Source organism: Lagenorhynchus albirostris, chromosome 16 (assembly GCF_949774975.1).
Source record: "Lagenorhynchus albirostris chromosome 16, mLagAlb1.1, whole genome shotgun sequence".
Taxonomy (NCBI): domain Eukaryota; kingdom Metazoa; phylum Chordata; class Mammalia; order Artiodactyla; family Delphinidae; genus Lagenorhynchus; species Lagenorhynchus albirostris.
The window spans coordinates 60171258-60196925 of record NC_083110.1 but is presented as its reverse complement, the minus strand read 5'-3'; the positions used below and the strand labels follow the sequence as shown (position 1 = coordinate 60196925).

The following is a 25668-nucleotide window of genomic DNA, read 5'->3' as shown; positions in this document are numbered from 1 at the left end:
GTCTCCAACACACACACATGCACACACACACACACAACTGTAAGCCTCACGAGAGCACAGGCTACAACTTCTGCCTCTAAGTCTCAGCTCTGCCTTTTCCAACTGTGGAATCTGAGTCATGTTACTGAACCTCTCTGATCCAATAGTTGACGGAGATTTTGTGAGGATCAAACGAGCAATACATATAAAATACAGCAGAGGACTCATTAAATTTAATCAAGTTCGGAGTCCAGAGTCCACATGCCACCACAGCTCTTCCTCTTTATCCTAGATGAGGTTTCTTCTGGCAACCCATGGTTAGACTCTCCATTCAAGATCCAAACAGAAAAATCCCACATCCTGCCATCACATGGTATTTTATTGGAATTTCATCCCTCCGGGCAGTCTCAATTCTCTTCTCTCCTCTCCCCCTGTCCTGCCTGATGCTATGATGCCACAATCCAGTCTCTGTGACTCCGGGACTGTTTCCATGGTGATGAGCAGTGATGTCATAAAGGGGCGATTGTTACAGGGTTGAATGAAATCTGGCACCAGATGCACCCTGCCTCCTTATATTAAGGGGTAGGAGACAAGCCCTGTGGGATAATCTCAGAAAATGGGAAACCAAATCACCCAAGGGATGGCAAGGGATGACCTGAGGGAGAGAAAGTTCCAATCCCTTCCACATGGGCGACTCCACCTTCTAGTCTAGGAAGACCCGAGCAGACAGTGGCTTCATCCACCAACGTCCAATGTACGAACTATTTATTGAATAAAGAGCCACGGACTCTTCCTTACCAGAACCTTAGATTGCCGTGTGTGTCTGACTGCTCCAAAGACAGACCACTGTGATTGTGGGCCCAGCATGGTTACTTAAGCAGCCACCCCCAGCTTAATTCCTCGAGGAACTCAAACCACCTCGTTAAGAAACTTCTCAGAGATTTTACACTAAGGAGCATCCCACAGTGCTGTCTGCCATCTCTAGGTTCTGCAAAAGTCAGCCCGGCCTTGTCCGCACGGTTGGAGAAATGAGAGCTTTACCCAGATGAGCAACGCTTGGAAGTACAGAAGCACCTGTTGCACTGGGAAGGCCTGGTCAGGGTGCTCACTGTCAAGGCCAGTTCCTTCTCTGTCCGTCCCTCGAAACTGCAGATTGAGCGACCGACACAATTTTGAGCGCCAAGGATCAGGTCCTTCTCAATAAAAGGTTTCCCTTGGTCGCACAGGAGGCTCTGGGAGCCAGTGCTTTAGACGCTGCAGAGTCCGTTTTTATTTGTCTAGGCAGCTGGCAAGTTTGGTCCACAGCAGTAATTAATACGTGTGCAGTGTGCGTGTACTTTTATGGCCTTCATCATTATTTACGAACCAACTTCAAAGGGAAGTCACTTCCATCCAGGAAACTTGACATATGTTTTTCTATACCCACACATGCATATAGAGGATATAACTGTGCTTTCTTATTATTCTGGAGAGCAGGAGGCAATGTTTTCCAGATGTCACTATGGGCAGCATCGAGCCGGCTACCTTGTCTCAGAGAAAGTCAAACGGCCTGAAGGCCCCATTCCCAGGCCACTCTCCAGTCCCCGAACATAATCTCTCATGCCTCCTGAGCTTGGCCATGCTGTTCTCTTGCCCAAGAATGTCCCCCACACCCTTCCTACCCTCACAGCCCCTTCAACCATAAGATCTGGGTTCTGGTCCAATGGCCCAGATCCTCCTCTCTGAATGCTTCCTTCCAAGAAGGATTCCCTCCCTCCTTCAGGGTCCATCTCCTCCACTACAGTGGGGGGCTCTTTGAGGGCAGGGATCATTCCTTATTCATACCGTATACTGGGTTGGAGCACATGCCCCAGCCTCTGCAATAGACATATGCCAAGGTGAATGATGGAACAGAAGCCAAGATCCTTGGGGGGACTTCCCTGGCGGTCCAGCGGTTAAGACTCCGCACTTCCAATGCAGGGGGTGCGGGTTCGATCCCTGGTCAGGAAACTAAGACCCCACATGCCATGCAGCACAGCCAATAAAAAAGAAGAAGCCAAGATCCTTGGAGTCTGCAAATCTTCACTGCCAACTTCAACTGTTGCAAAATAAAAGTCAATTTTTAAAATTGAGTTTTGGTGACTCAAGTGACTAATTTTATGGACAAAGCTCCCTTTATAAGATCAAAGAGGAGCAGTGTGATCCAGTGAGAAGGCCTGGGACTCTGGAGCCCTAAACGCTGGCTGTGAGACACTGAGCAAATGGTTTATCCTCTGAGAGCTCCAATTTTCTCATCTATAAAGACAGAGAAGGATGGAAGCCTGGGCTCAAAGTCCAGTTCTAACATTCTAACTCATTGAAGCAGCGTGTGGCATTTCCACATCCTGTAACAGGAGAGTGTTATATTTCAAGGATGATTCCTCAAGGCACTTTGCTGCCCTCCTGGGTGGATGTTGTCTCTCTCTCTCCCTTAAAGTCCTCCCTCCTGGTTAATGCTCACCATGCACTGCAGGCTGGGGACCAATGACAATTCCCCAGGAAGGGCAGACCATAAAGATAAATAGAACCACTGCCCCTGTTACTGCCTCGTCACGGGAAGAGAGTCGCCCCCCCACCCCCGCACTTCCCGAACACCTCTGAGCCTAACCTTGGCCAGGCCCCCGGCACCAGCTAAGTTCTCCCCAGGTCTTGCCTGAGCGGGGCTAATTCCATTATTTTGCAAACGCACCTCTGTGTACCTGTATATTCTGTCACTCTCCTTGTCCATGACAAATGTCTGGCATAAAAAATACCTTCAGAAATGCGTTAAGGAGAACGCTGGAGGCTGGTGGAGATGTTCTTCATTACTGTGCATCAGAAAAATAAAAGGAGACAAGGGCAGCGGGGGGCGCCAGGTGAAGGAAAAAACTGGTGGTTCATTCACCAGCAGCGTGCATGTGTTGCAAGTCTATCCCAGCTGCTCAGCGACCAAGAAAAAGTATTTCAGAGAGCAAGGGGCTAATTGGATAAATGAATTAATTAGACATTTCCGGAGTCAGTGCCATAAATGACAACAGGCTTCGGTGGCCAGTTCTCTGCTAGTAGAGAGTCTTCAAATTTAGGGAGCTGGGGAGGGTGGGAACCAGGTAACAATGTGTCAGAGGGGCCAGTGATGGAGGGAACCCCAGTCCTGGGGGAGAAGTTGAACTAAATGGCCTTTGAGGTCTCTTTCGACTCTAATATTTGATCAGTTTTGCTCTGCAGGGTATGGAGGGGGGGAAAAAAGGAGTAAATCTCCACTCTAGCAGTCTGAGGGTAACTTAATAACCTGCTTTCCCACACCATCCTGTGGGGTTTCCCTTTGCTGTGTTTAAAGGAAGCAGGTTCCCATGAAAGCCAATAGATGCAGTTGTTAGGGAGTTTGTGCGGGAAATGAGATGTTTTGTTGGTGGTTGCCTTTTCCCTTGCTCTGCTTTGCTTCCTCCCGATGGCTTCCTTTAATTACAGCAGAACCCCACTGGTTGCTCTAAGGATGGAGAGGCCCGCTCCTGCACAGAGCTCATGGTAGAGAGGAGGGCGCGGGCGAGAGGCACTACTGGTGGGAAGGGAACAGACCCAGAGCAAGAAGGGAGGGTGGCCAGCAGCTGCCTGAGCCCATCTCTCAGCCCTGAATATTCACCAGCCCGTCTCCTCCTCCCAGCCCCAGGGGTCCCTGCAGTGAGAGCAGAGGTGAGAAAACGGTTAGGCATGGGGTTGGAAAAAACAGAAGAGAGCAACAAACTGCAAGTCTCAACACTTGCTCAGATACTGAAGAAGAGAATTCAGCTGTCTGAGGAACAGGGCAATGGGAAGGGCGTTGTTTAATGGTTACAGAATTTCTGCTTTGACAATGAAAAATCTTTGGGAACAGTGGGGATGGTTGCACAACAGCACGGAATGTAACCAAAGCCACTTAAAAATGTTTTAAAGGGCAAATGCTCTGTTATAGATATTTTTAAATAAATAAGTAGATAAAATTTAAGGTGAAAAAACAGAATAGAGCTCTCCCCAATTCCCCATCTCCTTAACCAAAGAAAATCCACTATGAGACGCATATGACCAACACAGAGATAGAAACTATCCTTCAGTAAGAGCCCTTTGCTCTCACCTCACAGGAGTTTTTTGAGGCTCAGGTATGGGTGAGAAAGAAAACAAGCATCTCCGGCCAGGAATGGCGCCAGCCTCCCTCCCCCGAATGCCGGCCCTGAAAGTGGAAAAGTTAGACGAATAGTACAGGCTATGATTTCCAGGGTCCCCATCCCTAAAACGCCTTTTCCAAACCATTGCCAATAGAGGTGGAAGATTTTCATTCACCATTAGGAGGTCAAATTTAAAATGCATTTCTCAAAAGAAGACATACACATGGCCAAACGGATACATGAAAAAATGCTCAACATGGCTAATCATCAGGGAAATGTAATCAGACCCACAATGAGGTACCACCTGTTAGAATGCCTATTAGACATATAAAGACAAGAAATAACGGGTTGTTGGCAAGGATGTGAAGAAAAGAGAAGGCTTGCAACCTACTGCTGGGAATGTAAAATGGTACTACCATTACGGAAAATAGTATGGAAGCTCCTCACAAACATAAAAATAGAACTACCGCATGACCCAGCAATCCCACTTCTGGGTATATATCGTAAAGAAATAAAACCAGGATCTCAGATATCTGCACTCCCATGTTCAGTGCAGCATGATTTGCAATAGCTAAGATACAGAACCAATCTTAATGTCTTTCAATGGATGAATGGATAAAGAAAATGTGGCATTTATATATAACAAAATAATTATTCAGCCTTAAGAAAAATAAATCCTGTCATTTGCAGCCTGCAGGACAAGTAAAATAAGGCAGGCAGAGAAAGAAAGACCATGTGCTCTCACTTATATGTGAAATCTAACTTATATGTGAGTTGACTTAAAAAGTCAAACTCATAGAAGCAGAGGGTAGAATGGTGGTTGCTGGGGGCTAGGAGGTGGGAGAAATGGGGAGATATTGGCCAAAGGGTACAAAGTTTCGGTTATGTAGGAAGAGTAAATTCTGGAGATCTAATGTACAGCATGGTGAGGATAGTTAATAATACTACAGTGTATACGTGAAATTTGCTAGTAGAATAGATCTTAAATGTTCTCACCACATAAAAACAGTAACTATGTGAAGTTAATTAGCATGATTGTAGTAATCACTTCACTATGTATACATATATCAAAATATCACACTGTGTACCTTAAATATGTACCATCTTTATTTGTCGATTATACCTCCATAAAGCTGGAAAAAAATCAAATAAAATGCAAGGACCTCAGGAAAAGGAACTGAAGAAGTAAAGGACTGCTATCAGAACGTTTTCCCAGACCAGGAAGAGTGAGAAAAGTGGAGGACACTGGGCAGAGGGGAGGATAAGAGCCAGGATGCTCTTCCCTGCATCCCTCTCTTTTCTTATTTCGCTTTAGCAAACACTGGCCCAGTCTCCATGGCTGAGAGCTGACACAGCCTCCAGGGTGTTTTAGATCTCCTACTGACCCTGGAAATTTCATCCTCTACCCAAGTGTTAACCCATGGGTGGCCCTGCTTTAATTGCTAAAATTCACAAGGAACAATGGATCTTACCCAGCTCACAAGGAATTCAGGATAGACTTGCTGGAAGCAGGATAAACTCTCTCTAGGAAAACTGAAACCTGTTTTCAGGAAACCACCTTAGTAATTTAAAACAAGAAGTGGAGCCCCATGAGACAGAGCCATGCAGCAGATGGACACAAGTGCTTTCGTTTGTTTCAGAGTCACCTGCTATTCTTTAAAGATGCTCATCCCTACCTTCTCACCATCTCCACCCCCTTCAGGGGAAATTTAAATAGGGCTGGATCTGAGATTAAAGAGAAAGGGAAGGCTATTGGTAAGTCTTCGCTTACACCTCTGGCCATTATGGGATCCTTTCCCACTGTGCAGGGCTCTTCTCTGCTGGAGCGTTTCATGAGTCCCTCCACCCCTAACCCTGGGGAAGGGAAATGGCAGCTTCCTCCTCCCCTGAAAACTCACATCTTTGCAGTGGGGAAAACAGCTCTCAGGAAGTAGACCTACTAGGATGTAGACCAAGCTAATCTTCAGGACCTCTTATCACCTGATAATTATTCCCCATTTTCAAGCACACACCATGCCAGGCATTTCAAATTCCCCCAATCCTCACAACAGCTGTGCAAAATAAGGATTATAATCCTGGCTTTATAAAACAGAAAGCTGGGTTTCAGAAAAGTAACTTGCCCAAGGAAGAGCTGCTCAGTGGTGGAGCTAAGAAGTCTGGTCCATCTACCCAAGCACTACTCTGCCACCTAAAGCACCCCAGCTTCTGTCTCTCCACAAGTCATCTAATTTATTCATTCTGCCCAAGGCTCCCTACTGGGAGAAAAAGCTCTAGACTGCATTAAGAACTTAATGGAAAACTAAAGAACATCAAGGTGTTACAAAAGAGCACTGGACTAGAAGTCAGAGAGATGGACATTGGTGTGGGCCCTTCCACTATCTTGGTGAATTTAAGCATTCCACAGTCTCTCTTGGCCATATTTTTCAAATCTGGAGAAGGATGTGGTTAGATCATTATGTGTTCTTTCCAGCTCTAAAAATACTGTCTCTGAATTATTTATATTTTAAGAGGATCTTGGAGAGAACAATGTTTAACCCGAAGGGATGACTCTTGAATTGTGAAGGTTCTGCTCCCCCCCGCAAAAAAAAATTGAGCACAGAATCCTTTCTGCTGCCCCTCAAAATCACAGCACAAGAATGAGCAACTTTTCCTATGATTTGGTAACAACAGCATTCCCTTACACATGTCTGGAAATGTATAGCTTGTAATGTCCTTTCAAATATATGATTTCATTTTGATCCTTGCAACTACTATACAGATGAGAAAACGTGAATCTCAGATGTTGACTGATTTGGACCATTTCATAAAGCTGATAGATGATGATGTGGAGGCTGACCTTCCAGTTTCAGTTTAGTCACAACCAAAAGGGATGCTCCCATGTGTACCTTGCTCTTGGATTCAGAGTCCTCTTCCAGCATGAGCCCGTTCATACGACCACTAAGCTATCATCATCATCATCCCCAATAATCTCTTTTGAGGCCATAATAGACACTAAGCAATAGCTGTTGAAATATCTAATAAAGGATGCTAGCACTGTTTCAACACACACACCTGAAAACCTGCCAACTCCATCAACAGGTCAAATGAGCTCTGCTTAGAGGTGTGTGCACATAATATTCACGTGTGCACACGCATGACCTCCCTACTATTTACTCTCCTGATCTCAGCTCATGAAAAAGGCCCACCGATGAGTCCTTTTTTCCCAGACAATTCTTTCAGCATTCCTCAGTCTGGACTACAAAGGGGCTTGGCGGAGGCAGGGGACTGTCAAGGAACCACAGTGCTTCTCTACTGCCTGCCTGTGTTCAGTTACAGGGTGCGACAATGGCGTTTCACACAATATTATCAACTCTGCCTCCTAACTCCATTTCTTTAAAAATTCATAAGTATGCACAAAAGAAAACACAAAACAAAACCAGAAGAGGGAAAAGGCAATCTTGAAATCTATCTGACTGCAGAATAGTATGTTCCTGCAGGCATAGTAGGTATTAATAATTCAACAAAACATTACAGTAATTACTATACTTTGCAAAATCACAACAGTGCACTTTCGCACAACTCCTACCAGCCTCCCTGAAACTGCCATTAATAAATAAAACACAATTCCCTATATTAAATTTGTTGTTTAAAAGCTAAATATTTTATCAGCACTAATGTATTTTAAATACTCAGTCAAGACCAAGAAAATCCCTTACCCCACATTTCTCCCCCCTTTAAGTGAAATCCCATCTTCCCCGCTAGAGCAGAAATTGACTTCAGCTCTACCAAGAATACACTGAGTGTTAGGGCTTGAAGGCCCTCGTGGAAGGATCTGAGGACCACTCAGCTCGAACACTCTGCTGGAATCTGATCAGGCTGTTGGAAAGAGAATGAGAAGGGAGAAGGAAAAAGAGTGGAAGATTAATTCTTTTGGACCATGAATCTGACCTACTTCATTCGGCTCCAGGAAAAGAAGCCATGAATTGTAAAGAGAGGTGAGTGGCAGGAAACCACCAAAGACAGACTTAAGTATAGCCCTGAGCATGTATGAGGTTAATGATCTTGAAATATAAGCGAGCCTCCCTTTACACTGTAGTCATGGTCCCACAAATCTGCTACATCCAGTCTATCAAATTCTGTTGCTTTTATCTGCTGTTATCAGCTTTTGCTGCAAAAGTGCTGCAGAACAAACCACTCGAATCTCAATCATTTACTGTCACCACAACAATCATTTGTTCTCATAAGTATACAGGGCAGCTGTGGGTTGGCTGCTCACAGCTGGGCTCGGTTGGGCAGTTCCGCTGCCCATGGCTGGGCTGGGCTGGGCTGATCTAGGCTGGGCTGGGCTGGGAGTGGCTACATACCACTTGTCTCTAGTTCTCTACCCAGGACCAGTGGGCTACCCTGGGCATGTTTTTCTCGTGGCTACTACAGAGCTGCAAGCCAGCATGTAGGTACACAATGCCTTCTGATAACTAAGCTTAGAAGTGGCACTCCTGCTATTGGGCAAAACAAGTCACAAGGCCAAACCCAAGGTAGGAGATGGGGACGAATGCCCCACCCAGAGAGAAAGGGCACTACAAAAGCCCAATCTAAGGGAGTTAGAGAGGGGAGTGAAGGACTATACAGAGAAGGCAACAACACAACCAAGCACGCCCGCTGAACAGCTCTTCAGTGGGCTCCTCCTCACCACCTACACTGCCACCACCCAAGCCACCATCCTCTTTAGCCATGGCAACACTCTGGTCTCCTAGAACCCAACCTTTTCTCCCTCCAAACCACAGGCTGGTCAAATTTAATTATATGACTCTCCGACTTTAAACTTTCCCGAGGCTTACCCCTTTGCTCATAGGACGAAGAATAAACTCCATCCCAGGGGCCCATATGGCCCTGCTTGGTCTAACCCATGCCTGCCTGTCTAGCTTCATCTCTCACCAGCCCCTAGCCACAAACCCTCTGCTCCAGCCACTCTGTCCTTCTTTCTGTCCCTTTCTGAAACCTTGCTCCCTCATGCCACAGAAGCTGTGTGCCCTGAACGCTCTGCCCATTCCTCTTCACCTAACTGACCTTGCTCATCTGCCTCTGCCTCTCTGCCCTCTCCAAGTTAATGTCGCTGGTGTAACCTTTGAGAGTATCACGAACCTCTCCTTCAGAGCGCACCATTGTGTACTCTGAGCCCAGCAGCACCTGGCACATAGACGGCACCCCACAAATACCTGTTGAATATCCGATGACATTTTTTAAAGCTATTTTAAATTTTTTAAATAAAAGGTAGCCAAGACTACCTCACCTGGTTGAGTTATATATTAAAGGTATTCAGGTAAAGGTCTATGGCAAATTGCTCCAGAGAGCATTTATTTAATCTCCCACACTGTACTGCTGATTTTGAATAAATCTGGTTTTAATGAATGAGGTTCCCTTAGAGGGTTAGGCCTCACCAACGGGAACAAAGCCACGGTGTCCCATGCTAGGCATATCCTTTCCCCATCCTCATCAGTCCCCTGAGGGGGAAGACACACAATCATCCAAAAACAGCATGTGATGCAAAACCAGCAAGTCCTCTAAGAACTTCCAAGACCCAAGGGTAATATTTTTGACCTTAGATTTCTATGTCCACATGAACCACCAAACCTATGTGAGACCAAAATAAATTTTAGACATGTCAACAATGAAAATAAAAAGTATCACTCAAGCACTGGGTGACCATATAATGTACCATCTAAGGCAGGATCTTTTGAGAGTTAAAAGGAACCTAGCAATATTTATGTCAGGACACAGGAATAAGCCAGGACATTACCCTGCACTCTCTGAAAAAGAATACTTGAGGATCTACCACAGAAAAATGAAACTCAGCCCAAAAGAGCGGAATGGAATCCCAGAAACAGAGGCACTAATCCAGGGGTAAAATAAATAGAAATATCAAGATGACAATAGGGAAGCAGGCCTAGAAGGAAATCAGTACAAATTAGAATATCCACTAAAAATACAATCAAGAAGCTGGACTATCTTAGTGCTATGATGAAAAAAACAGAAGTCTGTCTTCCTGTGAGGAAGACAAAATAATTAGGAACTCAAGGAAAAACAAAAGCAGACCAAGAAAAATAGTCCAAACTAACAGGGCAGAATTCTGAGCAACGGTCAGAGCATCAAATAATCGATTTGACCTCAAAGCTCAGAACACTTCTCATCAAGTGACACGGATTTAGTCGTGAGGATTACATCTATTTCTAATCATGCTACTGGATTTTTTTGTAGATAATAAAACAACCATAATATTGTAAACATTTTATTAGTTTCCATTTACTGTGGTCTTGATTACATTCAATGTATTTCCTAAGAATGCTCAAATTCAGCACGTATGTTACGTGACCTCACATTGTTCTTTGCAATATGAGTCTAATAATGTGATTTCCACACACAAGACTATAAGCTTTCTGGGTATCCAGTCGGCATCACAGGCCTCACCAATAGGAACGAAGCCATGGTGCACTCTTTTGCACATCCTGCATCACTAGGCATATAGTAGATGCTCCTCAAACACTTCACATTGTCTGAAAGGAATAAGGCAGAGCAATCAATACAGGGCAAGTCCTGAAACAAACGTTGTTGTTTTTTTTAAACATCAAATTACACTCCCATCTGAGACTTTTATTATATCAGATGTGACTTGAAATAAATTGTACATCATGCCTGGAATAAGAATCTCGAGTTTTCTAACACCACGGTCTGTGGGCTAACGATAGTGTTTCATTTGTGCTGGGAGAAGGCAAAAGAAACACGTGGTCTCAAATCTGCCATGGAAGGACCTCCAGCTACTCAAGGAATAAAGGAGAAGTAATGTGAACTAATACCGTGAGTTCATATCGCCCCCTGCTCATATGGCTCCGTTCACAGCGCTTTGAAAAGCACTCTTTTCAAAAGGCTGACAGGTGCAGTAGCTCATTATTTAACTGTGACATAAGGGGAGCAAATAGAATTGTCCCCATTTCACACGTAAAGAAATGACTGACGTAATACCTTATCTAGCTTGTGGTGAGATGGGCCTGAATCGAGAGTTGCATAAGTGACGCTTTCATTTTATAGGTAAGGAAACTGAACCCCAGAAAATCCAAATAACTTAATTAGCATCACACTAAGCAAACAAACTGCTGAATGAATGAATGAATGAATGAAAGTAAGTACATCTGCATTGGATAAGACCAAATTTATACGTGCTTGAAAAAAGCATTCTCCAGTATTTTTTAATCATAGTTCTAGACCCTTTCCTTACTAATGAGCCCATTAAAATTTTTTTTACTCACAGACATAATAAGCTACTATACCTGGAAGAGTCTTCTTTCTCTTACACCTAAGAAACATGTGACTTGCTGAAGAGAGTGAATGTAAACCAGGAGGCCATCTAGACATCCCAACTCCCAGGCCAATATTCTTTCCAACCTCTCGTGATGCCCCTCACTAAGGATATCTCAGAAGGGAAGGTACCAACTGTAAGCTCAGCTGCTTCCTGCCAAAACCTTGACAAAGTCTAAGAAAAAAAGAATCACACCTTATTCTTAGGTGAGAGACTGTCCGTCAGCAGGTAGAGGTCCAAATTTGAGGGAGACGATGTATTGTGAAGACCAAGCACATGCCCTGGGATGGGCAGGAGCTCTTTAGCTCTGAGAAATGACAGTGAAAACTAATTTGGGTGTGTGTTCCCTCCTCAAAGCCCCAATGCCATATTCGTGCCACTCAATATAACCTGAGCTCCTTCCTTCTGGAAGGTGCCAACGCAAAAGGAAGACCCTCTCACAACTGGGGTCAGTGACTCCATTTTCCTCTCTATACCCAGCATGTACCATGGTAAGGCCTGATGCAGAATTTTTAAAGAGATGAGGGAAATTCCTGATTTGGTGTGATGGATAATTTTATGTGTTAACTTGACTGTGCCACGGAGTGTCCAGAAATTTGGTCAAACATTATACTAAGTGTGTCTGTGAAGGTGTTTCTGGATGAGTTTAACATATGAATTGGTAGACTAAGCAAAGCAGATTGCCCTCCCAATGTGGGTGGACCTCATTCAACCCACTGAAGGCCTGAACAGAACACAAAGGAAGAGTAAGAAGTTATTCTTTCTCTCTGTCTGTCTTTAAGTTGGTTGGTTGAATCCCCGGACATGGAACTTCACTTACTGGAGGGCCAACTGTAAAGTCATACACAGATTTTTGACTGTGTGGAGGGCCATGTCCCTAACCCCACATTGTTGAAGGGTCAAGTGTAGTTTAGTTGGTAGGTGATCCCAGGTGATACTGACTGTGGGGTAGAGAAAGGAGATAGGGATGGGAAGGTAGCCAATAAAGCAAGCAAGTTACCACCTTAGGCAACTGGGGCTTAATCCCACTGGTGGCTCTGGGAGATGGTGTAGAAAACAAGCTTCAGAGTTACCCGCCCCCCCACAAAGGGCAAGGGAGCTGGGGTGTTTATCCACCAGCTTCCAACAGTCATTGTCAAGGGGTTGCTCCCTACTCCTTGATGGAAATCAATTCCCTAATGCTTCCAGCCTGCACCTGTGTAATCGAAGAAAGCCCCAGTGGGCACACAGTCCCTGGTGCTGGTGGTTAGAAGTCAGGCCAGATTGCAGACAGATGGCAAGTGCAGAGGGCATGTGGGCAGGGTACCAACATATCCACTACAAAAGGACAGACACTCAACCTACCCCATTTCCTGCCTAGACGATAATGAGAACTAACATTTTATAACCAGTGTAATAGCCTACTATGCTAACCCCTTCAGAGTATTATCTGTAAGATTCACAGCATCCCAGTACTATTCTCATTTTACAGCCAGTGAAACTAAGGCTCAGAGACTTGTTTGAAATCACTGTTGCTTGGGGGCCTTCCCATATCAGAAAAAAAATGTCTGAGTTTCGAGAAATCTTCCAGTGAAAAGTTTGCTTTCAAGCACAGATAACACTGAAAGCAACACAGTTATATGAGCAACTCTTTTGCCTCTAAAGATTCTTTCCTCTACCTGCCTCCACCCTGGTAAACAAGCTTCTCTGTATCTCCAGTACCATGGCCTCAAAACTCTTACCGTAACGAGTTCCCCCAGTACGTGTAATCACATTCAGATATGGCAGCTTGAGCAACTGAAAAAAATGTTCAACTCCGTAATTGTTCTCCGTCTCCCACTGAGAACAGATTTTGAAAGGAAAAAGTTCATTTCTTACGCAGCAGTGTACCCTTTAACCTGATTCTACCCATCTGGAAGAGAAACTGCTTACCTCACATAGATGCCAAAAAGGCTTAGAGATGACTGAGTCAGGTACACGGGACCTGGGAACGGGTGAGAGGCCATTGTGATGTCCCAGGGATGCAGACCCTAGGCCTGGAGGCAGCAAGAAGCAGCCAGATTCTTCCCCATTCCCAAGACACGCATTCTTTACCCAGGCAGTTTTAAGTATTTAAGAAAGTACTTATATGTCATTCAACTCAATAAGCTCATATTAACTGACCACGATGCCCAAGAAAGGGAGGGAGCCCAAAGGCAGAAAGTGCAGAAGAGATGGAAGACCCAAGCCTGAGCATCACTTCTGGCTGCATTTACGTCTGGAGTCTTAGTTGAGTCATTTATGGGTTGAATGGACAGCAGAACAGCTGTATTTGTACAAAACATCCATTTCCTTTTTTCTGCGGGAAGGGGCTGAATGATCAGTCCCCCAGGACTCAGCTGCACGGCTGCTAATCAATTGTTCATCTATGGGTCACCGGACCAGCCCTCACACAATGAACCTGCAGGCTACTGCTCTTCTCCACTCCCTTGGAACAATTCCTCATGCAGTATTTGTTTCATTATTTCATCCTATTTATTTTCACTTCTTTCCCAGGGCAACACTCCCTCTAGTGTCTGTGTAGGGATCTCAGGTTCCACTCGAAGTGCACAGGGTGCAGGCAAAAAGGGTACAGGCAGGTACAAACCTGTACCTCGATGGTCGTGGGTTATTACAAAATAGTCATGGGTTTGGCCAATATGATAATTCTGGGAAAGAGGCTGCAGATATTATGCAGAGAGCTCCAGCCACGGATATCCCCATTTCATGCCAGGCACAAAGCAGAGGTAGGAGATGGAAAGGAGAAACAAACCTTGAACACCAAGGTCCATCCCATGACTTGGATGAAATGAGTCTTTGGCACTCCAGGCTTTTCTTGTCCACCAGTCCCAGCAGCCCTGTGTTCTCCTATTTTCTATGAAAGCTACACATTTCACTCACTTCCTTCAAGAAGTCTTCCATGATTAGCTGTGAGGTGTAATCATGGGTGCCCAAGCCAAGAGAAGCTACTCTTCATCTTTCTGGATGCCTTTCTCAAAACTCCACTCAATAAAAGCCCTGAAAAAATGTTCCACTTATTAGCTGTCTGTTAGTACAATCGTTAACCTGACTCTAAGCACCTGCTTCATTTCTATTACAAATTCTGAGTATGAGTTTCAAGCAGCCAGGTCCCCAGCCACTCACACTTCTCTCTTTCACTGTTTCCCTTAGTATGACACAGAAGGCAGACACACAAAGACTCGTCTGAGTCAGGACATGCACTATGGGAGGTGGCTGAAATGAGCATCTCACTGAGAACTGGGTTGTAGCCAAGGGCTTTGCGATCAGCTCATTGGGAAACTTGGGGCAAGTACCTCCTTCCTCTGCTTCTGTGTTTCCATCTGCAAATGAAGAGAAAACCCCTTCTAATATAAGAATAACAACTAAACTAACTAAAATATCTGGAGGACTAACTACAGGTCAGGCATTTCTTTTAAACACTTTGCTATGTACAATATCTTATTTAAACATTAAAATAGCCCAGTGTGAGAGGTACTATTATTATCACTCCCTTTTGTAGATGAAAAACTAGACAAGAGAGGGTGACAACTTGCCCAATGTCACACAGCTATTAAGAGACAGAGGCAGACAACCCAATTTAAAAATGGGCAGGAAAAAAAAAAAATGGGCGGGATAACTGAATAGACATTTCTCCAAAGAAGACAGGCAGATGGCCAACGGGCACATGAGAAGATGCTCAACATCACTAATCATCAGGGAAATGCAAATCAAAAACACAATGAGGTATCACCTCACACCTGTCAGAGTGGCTGTCATCAAAAAGACAACAAATACTACACTGTTGCTGGGAATGTAAATTGGTGCAGCCACCGTGGAAAACAATATGGAGCTTCCTCAAAAAACTAAAAATAGAACTATCATATGACCCAGAAATCTCACTCCTGGGTATATATCCAAAAAAACCCAAAACACTAATTCGAAAAGATACATGCACCCCAATGTTCACAGCAGCATTATTTATAATTGCTAAGACATGGAAGCAACCTAAGTGTCCATCAACAGATGAGTGGATAAAGAAGGTGTGGTATATATACATATATACATACACAATGAAATACTACTCAGCCATAAAGAAGAATGAAATTTTGCCATTTGCAGCAACATGGATGGACTTAGAGGGTGTTATGCTAGGTGAAGTAAGTCAGAGAAAGACAAATGGTGTATGACATCACTTATATGTGGAATCTAAAAATATATAACAAATTAGTAAATATAACAAAAAAGAAGCAGACTCACAGATATAGAGAACAAACTAGTGGCTCCCAGTGGGGAGAGGGAAGTGGGGAGGGGCGATATAGGGAGAGCGGAGTAAGAGGTACAAACTATTCGGTATAAAATAAGCTACAAGGATATACTGTTCAACACAGGGAAGGTAGCCAATATTTTATAATAACTATTAATGGAGGATAACCTTTAAAAACTGTGAATCACAATATTGTATACCTGTAACCTATATAATACTGTACAGCAACCATATTTCAATTTTTTTAAGACTAAATTAAACTTAAAAGAGAGAGAGAGAGAGAGAGAAGGAGAGAGAGAGACAGAGGCAGGATTCAAATGCAGGCACCCAGCTCCAGAACCCTTGCTCCTGTTTACTGTATGGCTTTGTTTCTTGTTCCCAGTATACCTCTGTTCCTAATATACCCTGAAGAGGATGGCATTCATGATGAAAACCCTCCACAAGTATGAATTCACACAAGTCATACAATCATACCCAGGGTAAATAACCTACAACCTAACAAGATCCTTGATGACCCTATATAACTAGGTTCTCTTCCAGCACAGGCCAAGTACCAGGCCCCTGCGTAGCAATGGGCACAGATTGGCTCACCAACAGTCCTAAAAGGCTAGCTCCGGGTCCTCTCACCCCAAGCCAGTAGGAATGGTTTCCTCTGCTCCGCAGCAAGGAGTTAATAGCAGAAAACTATCTGTGCAATCCTGAAGTTCTCAGACTCCATTATTTTTTGGAAATTTACTACAGTATGTTTATTAGCATACTATAAAAAACAGCATTTCCATAAATAATTTTTTTTTTTTTTTTACCAGTACGCGGGCCTCTCACTGTTGTGGCCTCTCCCGTTGCGGAGCACAGGCTCCGGACGCGCAGGCTCAGCGGCCATGGCTCACAGGCCCAGCCGCTCCGCGGCATGTGGGATCTTCCCGAACCGGGACACGAACTCGTGTCCCCTGCATCGGCAGGCGGACTCTCAACCACTGCGCCACCAGGGAAGTCCTCCATAAATAATTAAAACCAAACTACACTGATCAAAATAAATGAGCGAAAATGTTCCTGATGATGCAACCAGGCTTGGTTCACTCACTGACTCAACAAGGTGACTCACAAAAAGCCCCCATTAACAACAGTTAGTAAGATACAGATTGTACATATAAGCAGCTCGTACTTACTGTCTGCAGCCACTGTGTGGGTAGTCAGGATGGCCATAGGACACAGTCAGGAAACAGGAGGGAGGAACCTATTCCTAAGCCTCTCTGGCTAGCCTTGTGTATACTCATACTAGGCCTCACTCTATCCTACCTATAAAATGGGCAGCACCCTACCTCACTGGAATGAAAATGAGTCCTCTTAGAAGGAAAATGGTCTGTAAAAGCAAGGAGAAAGGAGAAAACCAGGAGTGCATAGGGGATGGCTACAGAGAGAAAGACCAGGAGACAGTCCACGCTGCAGGGTACCATGTTTCTGTCTGAGCCTCATACCCTTCATCTCTATGCCGAATGATGTGATGAAAACAATTCCCAAATGCACTTCCAGCCTTGATGTTCTGTCGGTCTAAGGCGCTTGTAGCATCTCCCACAGTGATCCCCTCTCCTCTGAGCTCATAGCCTGAAACGACCACTTGACAATTAACCACACATCACCCCGTGATATCTGTCTTGTTGTCATGTGTTATTTAACTTCACAGAAGAGCAGCCTTATACCCAAAGCATATGAGAAGGACCTTGAGGCAAATGCTGTCTTATCCTTCTTTGTCTCGCCCTCCATCACAGCCCTACCAACCCCACAGTCCCCAAAACACTGCCACACACATAGTGAACACTTGGCAAATGGCTGAATATCTTATGTGAGTCCATGTGATCTCTGAAGCACATGAGGAAGAAGCCAGGATTGTTAACTCGTCCCTATTTCCATCCTCTTACTAAGTGGGGTAGAGACGCCTCTACATCTTATGTTAAAAGTTGTATATAAAATAACAAGCCAGGTGTTTAAACTCAGTGCTATGAAGAGACAGTGTCAGCCATCCTCCCCGGGCAGCTAGGGCACTGTCCAGTTCCCAGGGTCAGCTCAGCAAGTATGTACTGAGCTACGTGCCAAGCACCGGGCCACAGGTCACAAGGCACCCATGAGAAAAGCAGAACTCACAGCAGGTGTGGGGGTGAGATGCTGGTGTAAGCATTTTATCCCTCATCCCTCACCTTCAAAACACTCATAAAATAACCAAGTGCAAACTAAACATAATCAAATGTGTGGTACAGGCTGTAAATTCTATAAACAGTTAGGAGAAAGAAAAATAAATGCTTCTAAGAAAGGTTCTATAGAGAAGCATGTTTGAATCTTAAACTGAGCCATGAGTAACGGGTGCATCTCAATAGAGGAAGAGGGGTATCCTGAGTGGAGGAGACCTTAAGAGCAAAGGCTTGAGTCAAGACGGAGTCTGGGACAATGAAGGGGCTGCCTTGGCTAGAGTGAAGGGGCCCATCAGGGAACAGTCAGATGCAGAGTTGGAGAAGCAGACCCAGGACATACGCAGTGAAGAGCCTTGAATGGCAGGCTAAAGGACTCTGGAGTTTAATTCAAGAGGCTAAAGGTACTCAAGCGAGAACGAAGACGTCCTGGGTGAAATGCTCCTGATTATAGGACCTGTCAAGTTATGAACAACCTGAGAAAGGAATCATCGCTATCCCAAGGGACAAGGGTTTTCAATCCCTCCATAGCCTCTGCTCAATGAGACTTGGGACTCACTCATTCACCAACTTGGTCAAACACAGTTGAGTTTCTCTACTGCGTGTAAAGCAGAGCTCTCTCATCTCCACTCTCTGCCAACAAAGTCAGAGCAGCATCCAGACCCTTCTCTCAGTAACCCACCACAACAGGGGGATGACCGTGGTTAGCTGAAGGCCATCCATCCCATAGTGCCACTGCTGCTTACCCAAAGTGGCCCACCAGGCACTGGCATGCTACACTTTCCACCTCCAACTTCACAAGACCTCTTTTCCCCCAAACTTGCTGAAGATTCATCCTTTGACATTTTCTCCTCATACGGAAGTGTCTCAAGCCAGCCAAGAGTCCAAAGGAAGCAGGAAATCAACAGGCGAGTCCAGCCCCCAGGCCTTGGTGTACCTGGCCTTGGATAAACCCTCCAGACACACCCTCCTGTTTCAGCCATCCAGCTCCGTCACACCTCTCTGCTCCCTAGAGGACGATCACCCGGTTCCAAAGTGTCCCCAGTTACAGGAGGATTTACACAGCCGAGGAAAGAGCAGTTCTCCCTTCTGCCCCCGCTCCCTCCTCAGCCTTCCTGCCACACAACTCCCTTCCCTTAAATCCAACACAATCTGAGAAGCCACTTCCCGCGTTCCTTCTCTGCCAACTACAAAGCGAGTTCCAACCGCTGCATTTCTGCCATCATTAAATTGGGCCTCCCAATTAAGGAGTCTGCAACTTCTGCTTACCTTGGAAATCACTGCAGGATCTGAGAAGCAAATCACTCCCTGTAACCGGGCCATCAGAGAAAAGGCAGAGCAGACAAACAGCCGGCTTGCGGCCCCTCCACTCACCACCCCCCCCGGCCTACGGCGACCAGGGGCAGTTACTGCTGCTCTGTCCCCTGCATTTCCCAGCTACATCTCCACTGAGGTGGCTCCCCTTGTGATAGTAATTAAAAACAGATTCTTTTTGGCAAACCCCTGAAGAACAGCTTCTGTGGCAGGCTTTTTTTTTTAACATCTTTATTGGAGTATAATTGCTTTACAAGGGTGTGTTAGTTTCTGCTTTATAACAAAGTGAATCAGTTATACATATACATATATCCCCATATCTCCCCCCTCTTGCGTCTCCCTCCCACCCTCCCTATCCCACCCCTCTAGGTGGTCACAAAGCACCGAGCTGATCTCCCTGCGCTATGCGGCTGCTTCCCACTAGCTGTCTATTTTACATTTGGTAGTGTATATATGTCCATGCCACTCTCTCACTTCATCCCAGCTTCGTCCCTTCCCCCTCCCTGTGTGCTCAAGTCCATTCTCTACGTCTGTGTTGTTATTCCTGTCCTGCCCCTAGGTTCTTCAGAACCTTTTTTTTTTTTAGATTCCATATATATGTGGTAGCATACGGTATTTGTTTTTCTCTTTCTGACTTACTTCACTCTGTATGACAGACTCTAGGTCCATCCACCTCACTACAAATAACTCAATTTCGTTTCTTTTTATGGCTAATATTCCATTGTATATATGTGCCACATCTTCTTTATCCTTTCATCTGTCGATGGACACTTAGGTTGCTTCCATGTCCTGGCTACTGTAGATAGAGCTGCAATGAACATTGTGGTACATGACTCTTTTTGAATTATGGTTTTCTCTGGGTATATACCCAGTAGTGGGATTGCTGGGTCGTATGGTAGTTTTATTTTTAGTTTTTTAAGGAACCTCCATACTGTTCTCCATAGTGGCTGTATCAATTTACATTCCCACCAACAGTGCAAGAGGGCTCCCTTTTCTCCACACACTCTCCAGCATTTATTGTTTCTAGATTTTTTGATGATGGCCATTCTGACCAGTGTGAGATGATACCTCATTGCAGTTTTGATTTGCATTTCTCTAATGATTAGTGATGTTGAGCATCCTTTCATGTGTTTGTTGGCAGTCTGTATATCTTCTTTGGAGAAATGTCTGTTTGGTCTTCTCCCCATTTCTGGATCGGGTTGTTTGTTTTTTTGATATGGAGCTTGTGGCAGGCTTCTTTATTAAGCCTCTGAGAAGGCAAAATGCATTAAGACATCATGACACGGGGACTGAGAGCGGGGACGAGGTTAGACAACCCAGCCAAAAGCTATTTGAAAAATCTGTTCGGGAGCCACAATTAGATGCTCCAGTGAGTGAAACACAATTAATCTGATCAAATCTGTCACTATTTTGCACACTAAGAGTAAATATTTTAGAACACCGTCCAGCTGAATTAGTTAAGGGTATGAAATCGTGCCTGGGAGAGTCTGTGCGTTCCCCCTGCTAGCAGCGTAAGGATGCCGGGTTATCAGCATCTCCCTGTTTCTCTTCACCAAGGTGCAGAGTTGGGCACATGAATTGAATATTATCTGGCAAGTCCTTCCCACCAGACACACTGCAGGGGTAGCAGCCTGCAAATCGCTGTCTCTGGGAATGAGCTGCAGGAAAGGCATCAGGGATCAATCTATGGGAGGGTGCAGCACTCTCACCTCAGCACCAGAACAGGGGATCCCCATCAAGGCTTACAATGCCGAGGGGGCCCAGAAAGTGGGTTGTTGTCTTCACAGCTTTCCACTCTCCAGAGCCGTTTGCCAACTCACTGACCAAGCAAGGAGGCGCCTTTCTTCTTTTGAAGGAGAAGAGCAGAATGATGTGTTTTTCTGTGTCCCTGTCAACCACAGGGTCTGGACTCCCTTTGGGTGTTTGTGAAACACTCTCTAGCCCATCAATCACCAGGATCTCAGCTGGAGACAACCAGAGAGAAAGGCAAATCACTCTTCCAGAATATAGGCTCCAATCAGCCCCGGTGGCCCAATGGATAAGGCAGAGTACAGGCTCCAAACTCAAGCCCACTCACCTCTCCCCCGAAACACCTGGCAGGGCAAGAAAGGTCAGAGGGGGACCCAGACTCCATCCCCTCCTGGCTCAAGCCTGCTGGGCGCCTCCCCCATTGCCCTCCAAGCTATCCCACCCCACTCCCGGGACCAAAGTGAATATGTGACTCAAGCCTAGAATGAGACTCTCAGCCCCTGGGCACAGGCTGGGCACACAGTGTGGGGTGGAGGTGCTTCCCTTGCATGTCCACTTCCTTATGCCTGAACGCAAACGGCCAGAGTGCAGTTCAATTTTCCATTATACGGGGTAACTGGAAACTCTCCCCAAAAAGGACCTCACGCCAGGAATGAGGTCCACCAGAGGCACTTGGAGGGAGAGCGGGAAGCCTCACAATGTGTTAACAATTAAACTGGTGGCCTTCCCAGAGAAGGACATGTTTAACACCCTTTATGTCGGAAGGGAAGATGGAATTCTCTTTTCATGTCAAAAGAGCTTGGTGCAAGGACCCATGTTCTCTGCCTTGGGGACATCTCCAACCACTTTGAAACCAACGATAAAGGGAACTTCCAGAAGGAACATCATCTGCATCACTCCTCACCCTGGCTTTATTTTTATTTACTTATTAATCTTTTGCGGTACGCGGACCTCTCACTGTTGTGGCCTCTCCCGTTGCAGAGCACAGGCTCTGGACGCGCAGGCTCAGTGGCCGTGGCTCACGGGCCCAGCCGCTCCGCGGCATGTGGGATCCTCCCGGACCGGGGCATGAACCCGTGTCCCCTGCATCGGCAGGCGGACTCCCAACCACTGCGCCACCAGGGAAGTCCCCTGGCTTTATCTTAACAGCGCCTTCTTTTGCTGTCCTCAGGAAAGGAGGAGGGGAGAAAGAAACCAACTGGGTAATGTTGCAGAAACTGGTTTCCTAGCTCCTCCCCCAGGGTTGTTTCTTTAAAGTCTCTCAAAGGCAGGCCCATGTTAACCTGTTTCCTTGTCTTCCTCAGAGCAGCACAGACGTACACTCAAAGAAGCCCTTCTCGCTGGAATTGCCTGTGAAGCATCATCAAAAGAGGCAGGTCCAGCCCAAAAGCTAAAGAGGCAGTAACTCTCTGGACCAGAGAGAGTAGACACCACGGGGTCCCTGCACTCACCTGTGCTGCCTTGTCCTTCGCTTGGACAGTAAGACTGGCCATAAGCACAACCAATGAACCCCTGAGGAGCTATTAATGAACTGCCCAAATCGTATCACTGTCACTAAGGACCCCAAGGCCAACTGATCCACTCCTCAGGCCCTCTGCACCCCCTTTTAACTGAAGAGCCATTTCCCTGGGGGTATAGGGCTAAACTTGCCCCCTCACTTCCTCTGCTGTATAACTGCCTTGAAGATGGGCAGAGAAAGCCATGCACATTTAATTACTACTTGCAGAAAGCACTCTTTAACTTCCCATCTTCGGGGAATTTGTCAACACACGAAAATGAACCTTAAAATAAAAGCAGAAACATAAAAAAACTCTTTAGACAGAGTGAATTTATATTGTCCAAATGCGGCAGTGTTAAAAATCACAGATATGTGAAGATATCACCTCCTCCTTCTCCTAGGGGTACATTTACTTCCACACATCCTGTCCATCCTCCTCATGGAGTAAGAACACGAACAAAGTAACACACATATACACAATTCCTCACTATCAAACTAAAAGGAAGTTGAGAATCACAATCCCTGCGGTCACAGAATTACCTCTCTCTCTCTCTCTCTCCACACACACACACACACACACACACACACACACACACACACACACACACACACACACACACACACACACAGTCCTTCCGGGACTTGTAAGTCCTCAATCACCCATCCCTCCAAATGCACACGTTGCCCACCGCCCAAGTCCAGAGCTGTCCACTGCGAAGCTACAGGGGGCCTTCACTGGAGGCAGGTAGAGTCAGCCACCACGCTGCTGGTAAGCTGCACTGCCCAAATGCTTCAACCCAGGCTGGGCTGCCTGCGTGGTGCTGTGTGTCAGTAAGAACCAGGAAATCTGTGCTCGGTATTGCTGATGTGCTGCTCTCTGCGGACTTCTGGCTTTCCTGTTATTCACACCACTCACCCCCGTGACACTCCCCAGGCCCTGTTAAAATAAGGCCAAAATTTCCCAGGGAAATCTTTAATGTCAGTCATGAAGAGAAATATAAAGGGAGCGGGGGCTGCGCTTTCCCATCAAATGAGTTCCCCAAAGCTGCCAGTATAGACATCTGTCATCCTCCAGACTCTGCCCAGTGCCGGGCTCTGATCTGATCCTCAGAGCCAGAGATGAGGAAAGGATTTTTGCAGGACTGGCTGAAGTGGGGGCCGAGGAAGGCAGGGGAGTAGAGTAAATCGTCGGAGGCCGTCCCCTCTCTTCCCCGAGGGCCATCCCCCGCGGATCCTGGGCTGGACTGCACGCGCTGGCTGCCAGCTGGGGGGTAGGGTGGGGAGCTCCTCCGGCCCGAGCTGCGGGCTGCGCAGACGGTACTCTGCGCCCGGTGCCTGGCCGCGGGCGCCGGAGCCGCCGGCGTGGACTCCAGGGCGCCACCTCTCGAACAGCAGCTTCCAGGTTAACCTGGCAGCGGAGAGAGAGGTGTGGAGAGGTGCGCAGAAAGCACCGGGACCCAACTCCACTTGGCGAGTTTGTCGTTGCAGGACTCAGCGGCCGGGGCAAGTATTTTGCTCAGCGACTTACGTGTGCTTGTGCATGCGTGAGAACGAGGGGTGCAGGATGGGTGTTGAATTTCACTTCACACTTTAAACTTTTTTTTCTGCCCCTCCTATAGCTTTTCGAGGCAGCTGCCTGGGTTTTTTATTCTTTTTTATTCTTATCTTTATTGGAATATAATTGCTTTACAGTGTTGTGTTAGTTTCTCCTGTATAACTAACAAAGTGAATCAGCTGTATGCTGCCTGGGTTTTGAAGGGGGAATCAGTGTTGCCTGAAGGCCCAGCCTCCCCTAAGGCTGGAAGAAAGTGCGCCTGGAGCCCGAGGCAGCATCCTAGCCCGGCGGGCAGGAGTACCAGAGTCCGAGTGGCCTCAGCCTCCTGGCTTTCCTTCGCGTGATTGGAGGGGAAAGGGGGGAAGCCCGGGCAGTCGCAGAAACCCGTCAGTCTATCCAGCGGTTCTTTCCCCAAATCAATGTGTCCTCACCCAAGAATTCACACACACCCACGACAGGAAAACTGACTCTCCAAGCCAAGTACCAGAGAAAGTGGGCACTGATCCCGTAAAGGACCTCTTCTTCCTCTCCCCTCCGGGCGGCCCCAACCCTAGGGTCTCCGGTAAACAAAAGCACAGGCTGTCTTACAACAAACTCCACTAACCTGTTGGGGGTGTGGGGAAAGAGCGATGAACCAGTCTGTCTAAAAGTCGAGGAGCCCCCCTGCCCCTGCCTCCACCTAGACCAAGAGCAACTATCTGCCCATCGTTCCCGCCCCCCCCCCCATTTTCCCTCGCTTTCGGCAGAGAGATCCGCCGCCGGGTGGGTACTCACGCTGCTGTTGTGTCCCGACCAGTGCACCATGGCTTGGTTGTGGGCCGAGTCTCCGGTCAGCGCGAACGAGGTGCTGGGTAGCCGGAGCTCTTCGGCCGCCGACCCCCCAGCCCGTGGTGCCTTCACCTCCTCCCGGAGACCCTTGGCCAGAGACCGGCTTCCTTTGGAACCATCTGCTAAGACAGTAGCCTGGGTGTCTCCGCGTTCCAGGGCACTGGGGGACTGCGCCCGGCGACTCCTCCTTGTACCGCCAGGCTTGCCAGGAGCCGAGATGCCCCGTCCCCACTGCGCGCCTGCCGGCAACAGCCCTCCGGCTTCTCCCTGCTTCTTTCTGCCGCTGCCTCCGCCTGGCTGGGGCAGTGGCTCTGGTCCCGGCCGGCGCCCCAGTGCGGCGCCTCTCCGTACACTCGCCAGCTCCTCCGGCCACTGGCTTGCCACTGCCCGCAGCGAGCGAGGAGGCAGCGCCGGGGACCGCGAAGCCAGAGCCGCGAGGCGCCCAGGACCGCCCGTTGCGTCCCAAGTGATCTCAGCGCCGGCCAGGACCCACGTCGACAGGAGCAGGAGCCCGGTCCGGGCGAAGGGCGCCCGGGGCCAGCCTGCGGGGCGCTCCGTGCGCGCCGCCTCCATCCCGCTGCGGCTGCCGCGGCTCGGGCTGCCGAGTGTGTGGCGCCCGCCCGAGGTGCGGGTCGGCGTGGGGGGTGTGCAGGCGCCGGTAAGCAAGCAAGCGAGTGTGTGTCGGGGGAGAGCGGAGGGGGCAGCCGGGAAGGAGGTGGCTCGGCCTGGTGCGCCTTGCTGGTCCTCTCCACTCTTCCTTCCCGGCTCTTGATGGCTTGCTGTCTCCTCCACGGGGCGATTCCAAAACCCGAGAAAAATTAATAAATGCCCCTTCGGT

The 25668-nt window shown here is 47.1% G+C and overlaps 1 protein-coding gene across 1 annotated transcript in view; it reads right to left on the bottom strand.

The window, feature by feature from the left end:
- Positions 1-25403, bottom strand: part of SORCS3 (sortilin related VPS10 domain containing receptor 3) — a 582912-nt gene extending 557509 nt beyond the window's left edge. The window contains exon 1 of the mRNA XM_060125698.1: positions 24777-25403. Within this exon, the coding sequence (XP_059981681.1) occupies positions 24777-25403 (627 nt within the window). The remainder of the gene's footprint in view (positions 1-24776) is intronic.
- Positions 25404-25668: the final 265 nt, after the last annotated feature.